Source organism: Sceloporus undulatus, chromosome 2 (genome assembly GCF_019175285.1).
Source record: "Sceloporus undulatus isolate JIND9_A2432 ecotype Alabama chromosome 2, SceUnd_v1.1, whole genome shotgun sequence".
NCBI lineage: Eukaryota > Metazoa > Chordata > Lepidosauria > Squamata > Phrynosomatidae > Sceloporus > Sceloporus undulatus.
Genome location: NC_056523.1, coordinates 148,203,584 through 148,221,185, shown reverse-complemented (window position 1 = coordinate 148,221,185; position 17,602 = coordinate 148,203,584). Strand labels below are relative to the sequence as shown.

The 17,602-nt window shown below is 38.8% G+C and overlaps 1 protein-coding gene across 3 annotated transcripts in view; it reads left to right on the top strand.

Moving 5' to 3' along the window:
• SLC38A10 (solute carrier family 38 member 10) overlaps nucleotides 1-17,602 on the top strand; it is a 121,925-nt gene that overhangs the window by 76,211 nt on the left and 28,112 nt on the right. For all 3 annotated transcript variants that reach the window (XM_042454920.1, XM_042454918.1, XM_042454921.1), the window contains one exon: nucleotides 14,233-14,389. In XM_042454920.1, the coding sequence (XP_042310854.1) occupies nucleotides 14,233-14,389 (157 nt within the window). The remainder of the gene's footprint in view (nucleotides 1-14,232; nucleotides 14,390-17,602) is intronic.

The window sequence follows — 17,602 nt, the reverse complement described above, 5'->3', positions numbered from 1 at the left end:
CATGATTATGGAAGTGGACCATCTCTTTAGAATAAATTCTCAAATAGCTAGAGAAAAAAAATCTACCCAGAGACGTTGTGATATGTTTCACAAGATCACGAACTAGAGAGCTAATACTCCAATCAAGTTATACCAAAAAGTAACAAACTGAAAGAAAAGACATAAAAATATTTAACGACATCCCTACACTTATAGTAAAAAGAAGACAAACATATAAAGCCCTAACACAAACATTAACAATAACATTAACTACATAAACTACTCTTGGCATCATGTGGAGGGAGTCCTAGTAACATACAAACAAAGAAGATATAAAGTTAATACAAAAGAGAAAGCTGATGAACTGCAAAGAAGAGTACATAAAGATAAAGAAGCAGAAGACAGAGAAGAGAGGAGAACTTTAAAACCAAACTCAAAACAAGAAAAAAAGAAAGAAAAAATCAGAAAAAATCAGAAAAAAACGAAGTCAGCCTCTAACTCAGAAGATGATAATGAAGACATAATAGAAACATCAAATAAATATTTAAGAACAACTCCCGGAAACTCAGAAGAAGAAGAGAGTAACAAAGATCAAGAAGAATTAGCAGCAGCAGAAGAAAACAAAGAAGTAGAAGACGACACATAAGCACAGCAATTAAAAAACCCAATATGACCATAAAAATATGTTCATGGAACATCAAAAGAATAAACTCAATTTATAGAAGAAGAAAGATCTTCCATTATTTGGAAAAGAAAAAAATGATGTTTAACAGAAATTAACAAAGAAGTAAAATATCTCACAAATAAAAAAACTAGGGCAGAACTTCTCATCAAATAACAATAAGCAAAAAGCAGGTGGCTCTATACATACAAAATGCCTATCCAGCAAAAGAAATCTTCAAAGACAGTAGTGGTCATTATATAGGAGTGAAAATAAAGATCAAGAAAATGAATTTACTGTTAATAGGGATATATACACCCATAGAAAACAAGTTAAAAATCTTTAATAAATTGCATGATGAAATTAAAAAAAAACAAGAAAATAGAAACATCATAATTCTGGGAGGTTGGAATGGCATTATAGAGCCAAAAAAAAAAAAGATAGAATTTCGAGAGAGAAAAAATACACAAACACCAAGCTAAATTCCCAAATGCTTTTCTTAATTTAACAGATTAAATTCTGATAACCTGCAGGGATATACCTTTCACTCAATTTAATATGGATCTTCATCAAGGAGCAATATTTTTCTTGTAAACAACACATTGCTCCCAAAAATTAAAGATTTGAAAATAATGCCAATGATAGATTTGGATCCAATCCAACTAGAAATCTTAAACCTTACTCCACATAATAATTGGAGATTAAATGGGAAATTACTCTTAAATGAGGAATTTTTACAAAAACTAATATATAATTTGAAATGATTCTTCAAAGAAAACATAAAGGAAGAGACAGAACTAAAAACCGTCTGAAATGCTGGAAAAGCATTTGTATATGGCTTATAAATACAAAGAGGATATTAGGTAAAAATAAAGAAAAACAAATAATTTCAAATCTAGAAAAACAAATTTAAAAAAATTAGAGATAATCCATCATCTGGAAAATTAATTAAACAGTTGAAAGTACTACAGAAACAAATAGAGGGAGAATTAACCAAAGAAACTGAAAGAAAGATTTAAAAAGCAAGATAAGACTTCTTTGGAAATGCTAACAAAACTGGAAAGTGACTAGCAAATAAATTGAAGAAAGAACGGCAAAAATATTTAATGGAAAAAAACCAGGATGAGGAAGGAAAAATATGGACAAAGGAGACAATAAAGGACAAGTTTATAAACTCTACAAAGATGAAAAATGAACAGAAGTGAGAGAAGAAATGTTAAAAACATTCCTAAAAAAACAAAAATGGCAAAAACTTGACACAGAACAATTAAAGAAATTAAATGCAGACATCACCTTGGATGAAGTAACAAGTGCCATTCAGGAGTTAAAACCAAATAAGGTCCCCAGACTGTTTCACTGCAATATTTTCTAAAAAATTAGTAAACAAAATTAAAACACCATTAACAGATACTATGAATCTCATATTAAAAGAAGGAGTTTCATAGTCTTGGAAGAACCCCAGTGTTATCCTCATACATAAGGAGGAATAAGATTAAACAAAAATGGAGAACTGCAGACCGATTTCACTCTTCGACAACGATTATAAAATATTTACAATTATATCAGCTAAGAGACTTTATTAAAAGTCTCTTAGCTCCCAAACAGACAGGCCAAAATAAAGCTGCTTTGGGTCACTTTGGAGGTATGCTGTTTAAATGATGCATGCGTCCCAAGAGTCCAGAAGCTGTGCCAAAACCACACTCCAGTCCTAAGGACTGGTTTCCTTCCTGCTAGACATCTGAAAGAGAACATAAGAACTGCTTTTAATTTAATAGAATACTCCAAAAAGAATAACGAAAAGAAAATGGCAGTGTTGTTCATCGATGCTGAAAAGGCTTTTGATAGTCTTAGGTAGGACTGCCTGCTAGGAGTAATTGAAAAAAATGAATTTAAGTTCAAATTTTTTAGGTTAGATCAAAAGCATCTACAAGGAGCAATCAGGCCATCTAATTATAAATGGAGACAAAAGTAATTCAATAAACATCCAAAAGGGAACATATCAAGTGTGTCCCCTTTCACCACTGCCTATTATTATTATTATTATTATTATTATTATTATTATTATTAACCTTTATTTATAAAGCGCTGTAAATTTACACAGCGCTGTACATACAATCTTTTCAATTGGACGGTTCCCTGCCCTCAGGCTTACAATCTAAAAAGACACGACACAAAAGGGGAAAGGAGAGGTGGTGGGGAAGGGGCCTCTCTAGTAGGGTAATACAGTAGTCCCTCGGGTTACGAAATTAATTCGTTCCGCGGCTCCGTTCGTAACCCGAGTAATTTCGCAACCCGAAAAGGCTTTTTTTAGCGCTGGAAAGCCGCTAGCCGCGCTTTGCGGTTTGAATTTCGCACCGAAAAAAAATTCGTAACCCGAAAAAAACATCGTATCCCGGAACAGTTTTTTCCAATGTAACTTTTTCGTATCCCGGAAATTTCGTAACGCGATCAATTCGTATCCCGGGGTACCACTGTACATATAAAATACATAGCAATACAGGAAATGATTCAATAAAACAGGGAAGAAAAGAACATCAAATAGTAGGTGACAATCCTGTAGCTGCAATAGAAAATTTGATCAATAACAGAAGAGAGAACCCAAAAATCAGAGGACCTAGAATCAAAAATTATGAATACACTATAAAAGCATATGCAGATGACCAAGCCATATTCTTAGAAAACTTTGGAAAAGATATGTAACTCTTTGTTACAAACACTACATCAGTTTGGCACTATGCCTGGTATTAAAATCAACAAGCAAAAATCTGTGATTTTGACAAGCAATATTAAAAAAAAAGAAGAAGAAAATATACTACCAAAAATATGGAATTCAAACTAGAAAGAAAAGTAAAAATTTAGGAATATGGATATAAAAAAAAGAATACTGATTTATTTGATAACAATTACCATGCAACATGGAAGAACATTAAAAAAGCCTGTACTTTCATTTCATATCATTTTCAGAAAGAGTCGACACCATAAAAATGTCCATATTTCTTAAGTTTAATTTCTTGTTCACTAACTTACCAGTCATCATGTACAAAAAGCTTTTCAATATGTGGCACATAGAACTGAAAAAAAAATCTTTAGGAGGGGAAAAATCTTGTGTGAGGTAGAAGACATTCATAGATACTAGACACAATGGTCGATGTGACCTTCCTGATTTAGAGATATATTACCAGGCAAATGTTCTTTCATATGTTGCAGATTGGAAATTAAAAAGCAAAACAATGCTGAACTTAGAAGGATTTAATCTTTGCTTTGGCTGGCATGCTTATGTGTGGTAGAAAATCAAATGTACATAAAAATTTCACCCACCATTTTGTTCATAAAGTGTTTTTGAAAACATGGGAAGAGACTAAGCATTTATTTTATAGGGAAATCCCAGGATGGGTTTCCCTGCAAGAAGCCTTCTTTGGAAGAAGCAGCAAAACTAATGGTTGGCTGAGATATAAAGATATCATCAGAAAAAAATGCTCAGAATCAATAGGAACTAAAACTAACACAGGAAATAGAAAGTCTGGATATCAAACACCATTGGTTCTTGTTAAAATAATTGCAAGATAGATTTTAAAAAGACTTAAAAGAAGAAGGCATCACAATAAAAAAATGAATGGGACAAAATATTAGAAGAAACTGAAGAAAAAAAACTTCTAAACTCTATAAACTATTATCAGAAAGAAAGCTAGAAGAAAACACCATGGGCACAAGTTATAGGAAAGTCTTTAAAACTACAAAGCTTGCATTTAACGAGAAAAAGAACCTCACAATTTACAAATTCTCAGAGTATCCATGAAAATTACCTAAAAATGGCCTGTCGTTGGTATTTAATGCCAGAAAAAAATACTGAAAATATATAAGAACAATAATCATACTTGTTGGAAATGTGAAACCACAGAAGGATTTTGGATCCACGTATGATGACATTGTCAAAAAAATGAAAAATTTCTGGAAAAATTTACATTCATACATTTGTAAAATCTTAAAAGTAAACTTTAAATTAATACCAGAAGTATATCTGTTAAATACGACAGACAAAATATTGAACCATCAAGCAAGAAAGAAATGGAAACAAATCTTATACATGATTACAACAGCTAGGATTAGCTTTTAGAGAAAGTGAAAACAAAAAGAAACACCAGATTTTGATGAGTGGCTAATTGATTTACTAAATGTCATTGAGCTAGACAAATTAACACAAATATTAAATGGAAAATGTACAGGTAAAACCGAGAAAGAATGGTAAGAACTAATAAAGTTCTGAGGGAAAAAATGGAAATAATAACAGATTAACAGTCAAGCATCAAAAGAGGTAACATAGAGATTGGACTGGGAAGGTGTATGAAATGAGGGAGATGGATATCTTAATGGGTTGTTTATCACAAAAAGATACTACAACAATAGTAAAAGAATGGGAACCGATTCTGATATATTGTAAGAACAAACAATAGAGGGTGCAGATTAGCATGAATCACTAATATTCAAAGGTAATTTTATGGTTTAATCAAATTGATATATTGAGTCCTCTACTTTGAGGGTACAAGAATGTAATTAAAGACAAAAAGAAAAAAGAGTAATGCATGAAGGTACACTGCACAGAGTTGAGATAAGACTTTAAAGCAACATGGGAAGTACTTCTTTATGTTAAATGTATTGTCCGACACTAATGAAAGGTTAACAATTAATTATCAGTGATGATAAGAAGAGTTCTGAAGTGTTCGAGCTTTTGTGTATTGTATTTTTATGGGTTTTATGTGTTTTAATTAAAAAAAAAGAAAATGTAAAAAAAAAAGAAGAAAGCAAATAATAACTGAAAATCCTCACAACATTTACTTTAAGAGAAGTAGCTAAGCTTAAATAATTAGCTAACATCAACTGTAGGAGCATATGGAAGTCAGTTTAGAAGATACAATAGGAGATAGAAGGTTGAAGAAAAAGAATAGTCATAAATGTTTTAATGTTGCTTCTGTTCACTGAGTAGATAACATATATAAAGTGATTATTTCTTTATTAATTTTGTATATTCATTAAATGTCATGCAAAGTTTATGGCAATAACAAATAAAGTGGGCCCTCCCCTTATGCGGGGATCTGTTCCTGATACCTCTGTGTAAGGGGAAGTTAGCATATGCTGGAGCCCCATGGGAAGTAATGGAGCTTGCACCCATGGCGCATGGCAGTGGAGTAGTGCATGCACGCCATGGGCACACAGCCCATTAGTTCTTCCAGGGCGTGCAACAGGTTCTTCCAGCACAGCTTTCAGCAGATGCTGAAAGCCGCGTATGGCACGCCCAGGTAAAACATGGGCGCACTGTATATAATGTTAAAACATGTCTTTTTGTAGTAAAAAATAAAGTAGAAAAAAAAAGGCCTAATTGAGGTCAGGATAAGTGAAAGACCTTCCCTATTGAGCCTTCCAGAAATTTGAGGTCTTTAAGGAGGCCCTGGTGCATGTCCCAACATCACATGAAGTTAGGTTGGTGGCTATACATAAAAGAACTTTCTCAGTAGTAGCACCATGGGACTCCCTGCCTAAGGAAGTTAGGTTGGTCCCATCTGTTTTTAAGCTTTTGGCAGGCAGCCAAAACAATGCTATTCTGCGTGGCATTCAGTGTTTGGGATTGCTATTTTAACTGTTTTAAAACTGGATTCTAGAAGTTGCTTAATAGTGTAGCCAATCCTGTACCTATTACAAATTATGCTTACACAGAGTCAAAGATGCACTGTTCACTTTGAATTATCAGGATAGTAAACATTGCTTTCCAGACAAACGTAAAAGATGGACTTCGCTAATAAATAAAAATGTAAAACTATTTTGCTTGAGTCCAGTTTCAGAAGTGCAAACCAATGCTAACAATGCAGTAGAGGAGGGGATTAAATTCACTAACAAGAGTTTGCAGCAAGAAATTGTTTCCATTTTGCCCAGTTTTACACAAGATAACAATCTGCTGAATATTAATTCTCATATAAACCACTTCCTTTGGAATTGTCTTTGCTAGACCAACCATAGAGGATGCTGGTTCTTTTGTGTTCCATGTGAAAATAATAATAATAATAATAATAATAATAATAATAATAATAATAATAATTCCCACCCTTTTCCCAAAACTGGGACTCAGGGTGGCTCCCAACATTAAAAAACAGTACAATTAAAAGCATACAAAAATAGTACATTAAAATATAAAATAGAATTAAATTATTACAAGGTTAAAACAAGCTACATGTTAAAAAATAAAATGTTAAAAATAGTTTAAAACAAAGGAAGTGAAAGATGCAGGGGCCAAAAATAGCAGCAGACAGGGATATGAGGTGGGATAGTTTGAAAGGAATACTGGGAGTGATTCAGAAGAGTTGAGGATAAGAGAAGAAGGTCAGAGCACAGCTTGAAAACATTATTTTATGCAACACCATCCTATCCCATGCTTTAAAAACCTTCAGTTTTAAATGTCTATCTAACAGGTAGATCTTAACCTGCTGGTGGAAGGATAACAAGGAACAGGCCATTCTGGCCTCCCTGGGGAGCTCTGGAGGCAGCCACATTAAAGGCCCTCTGGTGTCCCCACCAACCGTGCTTGTGCTGGTGGTGGGACTGAGAGAAGGGCCTCTCCTGAGGATTGCAGAGCCCAGGATGGTTCATACAGGGAAATATGGTCTGCCAAATAGCCTGGACCTAAGCAATACAGGTCACAACCAACACTTTGGATTGTGCCTGGAAACAAACTGGCAGCCAGTGGACCTGTTTCAACAGGGGCGTTGTGCAATCTCTATAGCCTGTCCCCATTAACAGCCTGGTTGCAGCTCTTTGGACCAGCTGAAATTTCCAAACATTCTTCAAAGGCAGCCTCAAATACAGCATGTTATAGTAGTCCAAAGGGGATGTAACCAAGCATGTACCACCAAGGCTAGATCTGACATTTCAAGGAGTGGGTGCAGCTGGGGCACAGGTTTTAAATGTGCAAAATCAATCCTGGTCACTGCAGGCCTTCAGGTTCAGAGCCGAATCTAGGAGTACTACCAGACTGCAAACCTGTGTCTTTCGGGGGCGTGTAACCCCATCCATCACAGGCTGGATCCCTATTCCCTGATCTGCCTTCTGACTGACCAGGAGTACCTCTGTCTTGTCTGGATTACATTTCAGTTTGTTTGTCCTCACTTAGTCCATTACTGATGACATACACTGGTTTAGAACCAGGTCAGCCTCCTTGGATTGAGGTGGAGAGTAGAGTTGGGTATCATCCATATATTGATGGCACCTCACCTCAAAACTCCATAGATAGTCTCTCCCAGTAGTTTCATGTATATGTTAAATAGCATAGGGGACAACACAGAACCCTGAGGAACCACACAGGTCAGTGGCCAGGGGGGTTGAGCCAGAGTCCCCTACCACCACCTTCTGAGTTCGCCCCTGTAGGAAACACTGGAGCCACTGTAAAACAGTACCTCCAAGCCCCATCCCAGAGAGATAACCCAGAAGGATACCATGATTGAAAGCTGCTGAGAGGTCAAGCAGAACTAACAGGGACACATTCCCACTGTCCATTTCCCTGCATAGGTCATCCACCAAGGCTGCCTCTATTCCATAGCCAGGCCTGAAACCAGATTGAAATGGAAAGGCTGGTCTCCTCTTCTTTCTAGTCATCCTCAACAAGAATAATAAAATTGCTCTGCTTATTTAGTAAGAAAGCAAATAAAGAATAAAAAGTGAATAGTTTCTTCCTCCAGCTTGTTTTTCTGTCTCAAGAACCATTTGTGAAAAATCTCCTCTCCTTCTCTAGATATGTTTTGGTTGACGAATGGCACAAATGCTGTTTCCATTCATGCTCCAGAGTAGGAGCCTCTGATCTTCTCTGTGGATAATGCTGCCAGCAGAAATGGCAAATGTGTATAGCCTAACAGGAATTTTGGCAGTTCCAGCACACCCACACATAGAATCTCATTCTTGGTTGGAATGGCTGACCAAGTTTCTGCCTTTCCTCCTTGATTGTGTGTGAGAAGAATCAGGTTTCTTTTGTCAGCAGTGCTAGGATTATCACCAAGAGCTTCTACCTGCTCCATCTTGGGTTAATATCTTTAAAGGTTTGGATCATCATGTTTGATTTTTCAAAATGTCTGCTTACCTGACCACTTTTCCAATTTTGTATTCTTCCCTTGTTTTCCATCTTCTCTGATCCTCTTTTCTGTGGCAGCCAGAACACTTGATCCTGATTGTCTGGATGTTGCTGCTGTTTCTCATGAACAAATTTTGCCAGTCCGTCTGTGTCTCAGAGTCTCTTTCTCTTCTTCCTTGGACATAAAGCACCTGTTCTGACAAATTTCAAATTGCAGAATGTTCAGTTTGATGCCCTCCAGACCTCTTCTCCAATAAAAACTGTGAGAAACTGCATGTTGAAGCTAATTCTGTGAAATGTCTATAACTGATTGCCATCTGGTTTTGTGCTTGCGTGGCCTCTGTGAATAACACTGCTGCTTGCCCTCTTCCTTTCTACCTTATGTGTGTTTTGCAGCTTTCCCCATGTTTTCTCCATGTTTCCTATGCCATGACAGAAAAATTTATATAATGTGTTGTCGGCACACTGCATACCACATGAGTTAGTTACTATGATGCTTTGCATAACTACTTAAAGCTGCTACCATAATATTAAGGCTGCCCACCAACTAATGTTGCCTATGTAGCATTAGCATATATGGTCTTGGTTCTGACCAGAGACCTAGTGATCAGGAAAGTAGACTCACTGATTGCAGATTCAGAAAACAGAGTCTGTCTTACACAGATGTTAAATCCTCAGGGAAAACGAGGGTTCTCTGAAGCACTTTTTGTGGGTGAATGTGATTGAGGTGTTATTTGAGGCCGATCCACTTGGTTGGGAGACGCATTTCCTGCCTCCCAGGTGATAGTGACAGAAGGGGCTTGCTCCCTTGTAGTAGTAGTAGTAATAATAATAATAATAATAATACAATTTATTTATATTCCGCCTTTTCCTTGCGGAATCAAGGTGGATTACAAGTAAAGGCAACAGAAAAATACAAAAATATACCCGCCACACAATTACAATAGAATAATAACACACACCAAAAACAAAAAACAAAAAACAAACACCAAATTACATCATGAAGAATACAAAATACAAATAGAAACACATAAAATGGCATAATAATGGTCAAAACATAACATTGCACAGTATAATATCTAACAACCATCCCAACTCTTCCCTGGCAACAAAAGAACAGTCAGTTATCAAATATCAATTACATATCTGAAATAATAAAACTCTGGTCCAGTATAGCCAGGTGTTCTGGGGACATTGGAGGTGGAGTTAGAGTCCCTCACCACTCTCCTCCATCTACTAATGTAAAACTGGCTGGAGATGTAGGAGGGGGAGAAGACGCAGATAGGAGACCTTGGCGCTTCTCTGTCCACCTCCTAGCCAGATATGGAGCCCAGCTGTAACCCAGGTGAAAAAGGGCAAGGAGGACAGCAGGGCAGCATTTTTAAGCTTTCTGCTCTCTGCCATGCCTCTGAGTGTCTGCAGCTGAGTCCTGGTGGTTTGGGGCAGGCACTCCCAGCTGAGGATGTCTTCAAGGAGGACAGCTAGGCAGCAGGACAGTTTACAATTTTTTTTATCCCCAGTCTACTCCACCCTCACAGCAATCCAGAGCTCCAGACTTCTGCACAGAGCAAGCAGGAAACTCCCTCCATCCTCCCACAGCTGTGGTTCTCAGCTTTTGACCCATTAAATATTTTGGTTTTCAACTCACAGAAGCCCCAGCCTACATGATAAGGAATTGTGATGGTTGTAATCCAAAACTTCTGGAGACCCAAAAATTCCCCCAATGCCTCTGTTTCCAAATATCAGAGAAGTTTGTTCTGATATGCTGTTATTTTGCTTTACCAGCTTCTTTTTAAGCGGGAGGACAAATACCAAAGTTTCATTATGCCTTAATGATCTCTTTTCTGCATTGTTGCTGACTGCTTTGCTGCCTTCTGGCCAGAGTTACTGACGAGGGCTTTTTTAACATGCTTTCTCAGTTCTCCCAGCACCTGTAATAGTGGCATCGTTGACATGCAGACCAGGTTCTGTGTAAAGCCCTTGCAGTGACAATTACAGTGATTAACTAGGTAAAAATAATACATCAGAGTTTAATTAAATCTCCTTCACTGTCAGCCAACAATCCACCCGCTCGTCTCTCTCTTCCCTCCTCCCCCGCTCCACCGGCCAGTACCCTTTTTCATTTGTAGCCTGGCAGCTCTGCTGCTCAAGCGAGGCAAACACTCCTGATGCCCATATTGTTCATCAGTTGTGTATCTGCTCAGCTGATCACCCCTACCCAGTATTCCATAAATTACTGAAACTTCAAGGGATAGCTTAAATTGGAGTGAGAGCCTGTGTGTGGGGTGTGTGTGTTTGATGCAAGTAGCAAAGCCATGCTGTAATGACAAGGAAAACAAACCAACCTCCAATTTTGCTATCAAATGCTGCAATCATGCATGGAAATTAAAATAGTTTTGCATATATTTACATAATCTTCCCAATTTTACTAGCAAGGTTTTTAGGAAAGGGATTTCATGCAGTGGTGAAGAAAAAATGAAGAGGCTTTGAAGAGCCAGTAAGTTAGGCCAGGGCAGTGAGACAGTGGGACTTTGATGCATAGGAATGTTCTTCCTTCGCCTCACAATTGTATGAACTTCAGCTTCTCTTTCTGAGTCACATGTACAAGTACTTCTTCTGTTTTCAAGCTCCCCTCCCTGACAACTGGAAACTTCCTACAATTTTAAAACAGAATTAGAAAGTTTCAACTAAAATTGTATGCAAATTGACTGTGTGTAAGGTGTAGTCCCATTGAACCACATACAGTATTAGCCATCCAGAATCAGAGCTGGAAATACAGTACAGTAGTTACAATTTTTGGACTATAAGTTTTCCAGTTTCCAGCCATCGTGGCTATTTGCTGCTGCACCAGATTCTGGGAGGTATGGCTCCCAAAAATAACCTTTCCAGATGCTGCCCAGAACATAGCTGAGGGGCTTGTGCATGTTCACACTTTTGGCTTTCTGTGCTGTTCTTGTTGGCTTTGTGTAGAAGTGGTTGTACACCTTCAGGCATGAGGTGGGTAAACCTGAGGCCAAACGAGTTCCTTTCTTTTCTCCAACCATCATTGCCACCTCAAACACCAACTTAATTTTTGTCCATTTAGGCAAGAATGGCACAAATTACAGTATGCTGACTTGAGAACCTATATGAAAGGGTCTGAAGGACCTGCCAAAGTCTCTCAGAAACTATAAGTGAGGCTTTACACATGTACTTGTGCCTATAAAAAAACTTAACAAGTGACATCCTCCAGGTTTGCAGAATCTCAAGACAGATTTCTGTATTGTTCCTTCACAGGAGTGACAAGAAACAAACGAATGCTAAGAATACTAAGAAAAAGTCAGTTGCTGAGATGTAATTCTCATCTGTAAAGTAGAAGTTGTTATTTTTACATTTGTTGCTCTGGTTATTCAGGACTTCATCCAGAGTCATCCCCGCAGATTTCCACTCCTGTTTCCAGATCTCACTCAGAGGAAACTCACTCCTCCAAAGCTTTGAAGGGGAGGCTGATCTCTGTTGCTAGCAGTTTCTGTTCTGCTGACGGACAGATAGTATTGGATACAACTTGTAGGGTGGATATTGGATACAGCCTTTAGGGTGCTATTGTACTGCTAGTGAGCTCAGTGTAAAACATTTGCCTGCAATTGGCTGACCTGCTTTAATATCCCAGAAGGTGCTGCACCATAGGACACATCACGAGGTGACATGGCTCATTGATAAATAAGGTAAAGGTGGAGGGCAGTAGAGAAAGAGGAAGACTGCATTGTTGTTGTTAAATGCTGTCAAGTTGGCTTATGTCGACTCCATGAATGAGAGACCCCCAGGTCACCCTGACATCAACTGCCCTGTCCAGGTCTTGCAGACTCCTAGGCCATGGCTTCCTTGTTGAGCCTATATGTGGAGAGATCTTGTGGCACCTTTGTGGCTAACTGAGGGAGGGAGGTTGGTGGCATGGGCTTTTGTGGGTTTGAGTCTACTTTTTCAGATGCATTTATAATCTGGGGAGGGGGTGTGTGGCCTTGTCAAGACCATGTTCCACATTGGCCTGGAAATGACATGGATGTGACCACTAGAAGGAACTGGAGCAGAGGTTACTACAGTTCAAGTGGCAGGTGTGTGTGAGTCAACATTTGGGAGCTGTGCATCATGGGACACCTGATGCAACATGCACAGTAGGTGAAGTCAGTCGGGTGCATCATGCGATACAATATGATGCAACAGGTACTGGGGATGAAACCAGCCAGGTTTCATTGGTGGCATGGCTATCACATGACTTCACAGAAGACCCCTTATATAAGGGAGAAGGTGACTATCCGTTGTTGGGTTGTTGTGGTCAGTGGTTGGCGAAGCACTTTGTTTGTATATATAGCTGTGAGTATCCAAGATCGCTATCTGGTACTCTGTGCATTCTTGTATATAGCTTGCAACAAGTGATTAAAGCCCTCATGTTCAAGAGAGCCTTGCTGTCCAGCTGTGTTATTTCTTCAAGCCGGGAGTTCAAGGCTGAAGCCTGCATGGGAGGAAATTTTTCCTTACAGCCCAAAGCCTTTGCAGACTTCTTTCTCTCCAAGAGCCTTTTCGTGGTGTTCTGCCTGTGTGGATCAACTCTCCATGTGGTTGTAGTGGACACAGTGTGTCTCCCTACGCCTCAATAGGACTTGGGTCTATGAAGGCTCAAGCTGCCAACTTCTTTCTTTAGGGTTGCAGCAAGATCTCTCTACATACTGATTCTACAGACTAATATGGCTATGTTTTTGAATTCTAACACTTGTTGAGTCTGTGCACCTGTAATGTGGTCTTCCATTTTTCTCACTGTGGTCCAAAGCACACTGCGGAGGCGATCCAGTTTGGGCCGGCTTTGGCTACCCTGGCTCGGTGTTGGGGGGATCCTGGGAATTGTAGTTTATTGTGGCACCATCACTCTCCATTACTATTGGTTGAGGTACTTAGGCTGCAGGAGTGGCAAGTCAATAAGTGGGGAACAATGAAAGATTCAGGGGCCGGAAATAGCAGCAGGCTGAGGGATGTGAGGTGGGATAGTTCAAAAGGAATACTGGAAGTGATTCAGAAGAGATGAGGATAAGAGAAGAAGATCAGAGCACAGCTTGAAAACATTACTTTAAGACTCAGAATCTCCCAGCCAGCAGGCAGAGACACTGGGAATGAATATAGTGGCATTTATTAGTAAAAGGACTTGCAAGCTTCTTGTGGGAGTTTCAGGGAGTTTCAGGCATACAGAGCGTAAGAAGTCTGGAAACAGTGGAGGAAGAGGAGGAAGAAGTGTGTGTGGGAACACAAAGCACTAAAAGCAGAAAGAGAGTAAACATAGGGGAAAGGTGGGAATGATCAAGAGCTGAGGAAGACAACAGTTAACATACAGGTTAGAAATCAGCAGTTTATGTTAAAATCCCCCCCCCAACTACCATGCATCCTGCTCACACTAACTCTTTGCACTTTGCTTTTCTTCCTAGTTTGTATTAAAGGATCTTATATTCTTTCTGTGCAGCTCATACTCTGGATTGGTTTGGGAGTATTGCTCATCAGCACTTACACCACCTTATCTGCAACCCCAGACATCCCAGCAAAAATAGAGTCTGTGGAACCAGGAAAGCTGCCAGGAGAAATAAAGAATGTACTAGATGAAGATCCTGTCAAAATCGCAGGTATGTATGAAGTTCTTGGTGTGCCCTGCTCCAAAAAGGGCCAAACAAAACCCTTTAAACTCTCTTGTACCACATTTTCCAAATCTGTATTGAAGTGGTTGCATCCCTTATTTGTTAAAAATGTAGATTTTCAATGAAAGCTAATGCTGTTGTCTGAATATTTCTTTGAATCATTTTTAAAATTCATAGGTGGGACATCCCCCTCCCCAATATTGTTGTCCCTTTGTGGAGGAGATTATTAACTTGGAGAGGCAACAGTTTATAGTGTCCCCTGGTGAAGTAAGTGAGGAACTACACAAGTCCCTGCAATTAAAGACTTTCTTTGAAATCTAGAGATAGCACCATCCATGCCACCTGTATAAAGGGTACCAGCAGCCAGAAATGTGCTGTTTTCAGCCTCTCCACTGATTATGTATTTTCCAAGGTTTCAATAGTGACCTATTATCATGCTCAAAAGTTATGTAAATTTATGGCTGCCTCCTTTCTTATTCCATTCCTTCCTCCCCACCTCCCAAATGTGGCCAGGATATAAATTTGGAGCTTGTTTTAGCCCCTGACAAAGCCTGTGATTATGTCTTAGCTTTGTTTACTGGCCTACATTATTTATTATTTGTTTACTAAGTTTGCTGATGGAATTATGGCCTGGCACAGCTTCAGTCTCACCTCACAAGGCCATCACAAGCAAGTGTCAGTTGCCCCTCTGTTTCCCCACAGTTCACCTCATTCTCCTTTTTCCCCTTCTTCACCCATTGTTCATCAGTTGACTGGCCTTTTTGTCCTCACATGGTTTGGGATGTCATTGTGAAGACTGGAAATAGAAGCGAGCAAAGGAAAGCTTTACTCCTGGAACAGGAAATTTACAGCCTTTTAGACATTTTGGCGTACAACTCCCATGAGTCCCACATGGACAGTCATAAGGCAGGTGGATGGGAGAAGGTTGTAGACCAAAACACCTGGAGAACCAAAGCTTGGAGCCCTTTGCAGTATTCCTGCTGTGACTGGAAACATTTCTGAGATGCTAGGGTCTTTGAGGGAAGGCTTTCACTTGGGTCCAAAGGCACATTTGCTGAAGACACATGAGAGTACTGTATTCCCTTTCCTTGCTACATTTTAATATGTTTGAATTCAGTTTGGTTTTAATAGGATAGCTTATTGAATTTTTTCAAACTTCTTAGAACTTACAGTTTGTATAATACTTGTGTATCATAGCCTTTCTCTGAAGAGAATGAGAGGCAGATCAGAAAACAGTCTTGCCATAGCCTAATGAGTTCTTGGACTTGGTGTGGTTTTGCCACATCCTTTGGTGTTTGTTAGACATCATTTGACATTGAAGACCAGTTCTTTGTTATCTTTAAATGCTCTATGGGATTTATGTGTGTCCTCTGGGGCTTTGTTAAGGTGCTGAGTATCATAGCTTCAATTTGTGTTTTTTAAAATTAATAAAATCTTGCCATCTGACCAGCAAGAAATACATTTGAAAATGGCTCAAAAATTAAAAAGAAAAAACCCAGTCCCTACAAACTGTGTTGCATTTTTAAAAATTTTGTTTAAAGGCATTAAAAGGTAGAGTCATATTTTGTCAAATTTCAAGGTGACAGATTAAAGGCAAAAATAATGTGTTGAATAGGCATAGCTTTTGCACTAATGGTAGGTTGATATCTCCTGGGTTCTTCAAATTGATGCATGAATACTTAATTATTAGCTGTAATCTTCCAGTTCATAGTATTTATGGTGTGGCCTTCAGGACTGAAGAGTTGTCCACTCTTGGATTATGCAGGCAGATTGCCTTGGTAAAAGTCAAATCTCATCTTTCTCTTGGAGGAGCAGCTGTATAACTCCTATTGCCTCACCCTTTCTCTAATATGCATGGTAGCATAAGGATTTTGCATATTAACTTTCTTTGTAGAACATACCACCCAATATGTGACTACTCATTTGGCTGCTGGGACTTATTTTCCAGTTTGGGCCCAGACAAATTTAGTGTGCTAAGCATAATGAATTAATATGGATGACTTAATAATAAATATTCAGTGTCAGTAAAATAATGCAAAATCTATATTGGCTCATTTTTTCTACCACATTGTAATTGCATTATTTTTGCATTATTTCATAGGCTTGCTATAGTCATTCATTTGTTCATGGCCCCATCCACAAAGTTCAGGACAGATGCGAGGAGCAAAAAAAGAAAAAAATGCAAAATGAAGTAGGAATAATAATAATAATAATAATAATAATAATAATAAATATTTATTTATATCCCACCTCTTCCGCTTTGAGGATCAAGGTGGGTAACAGCAAAGTGAATACAATATACAACAGTAAAAACAACAAGACCCCAACCCAACCCTCCCTCCCAACTATAAAATTAAACAGTAAAAGATGGTTAAAAATACATAACAATACATCAGAATTAAAAAACAAACCACAAATTAGAAAAATAATAAAGGGAGGGGGATTCAATTGGTTCTGAACATTATCAATTGGGGAAGGCCTGCCAGAAGAGAAAGGTTTTTGTCGCCTTTTTAAAAGCCTCAAGTGAGGATAATTGGCGAATCTCTTCCGACAGGTCATTTCAAGTTTTTGGAGCGGTGACAAAGAAGAACCTTTGGGAAGTCACCACCAGTCTGGTCTTTCTAGATTGTAAGAGATTTTTCCCGGAGGATCGGAGTGTGCGGAAAGGATTGTATGGGAGGAGGCGTTCCTTCAAATAGACTGGACCCAGGCCATGTAGGGCTTTATAGGTGATAACCAACACCTTGTACTGAGCCTGGAAGCTAATAGGCAGCCAATGTAGTGATTTTTAAATAGGTGTAATATGGTCGAACTTGGATTTTCCGGCGACCAGTCTGGCTGCCATGTTTTTGTATCAATTGGAGTTTCCGGATGTGACACAAAGGTTGCCCCATGTAGAGCGCATTGCAGAAATCAAGGTGAGAGGTTACTAGAGCATGTACAACCATTTCTAGGTCCCGCTGCTCTAGGTAGGGGCGCAACTGGCATATCACCCGAAGCTGATAACAGGCATTCGTGGCTGTCGCATCAATCTGAGAAGACAGTTGAAGTGACGAATCCAGTAGCACTCCCAAGCTGCGGACGCAGTCTTTCAGGGGACGTGTGACCCCATCTAGAACTGCCGAACCTATCTCCATACCTAGATTAGGGTTACCTATCATGAGTACCTCCATTTTATTTGGATTCAGCTTAAGTCTATTT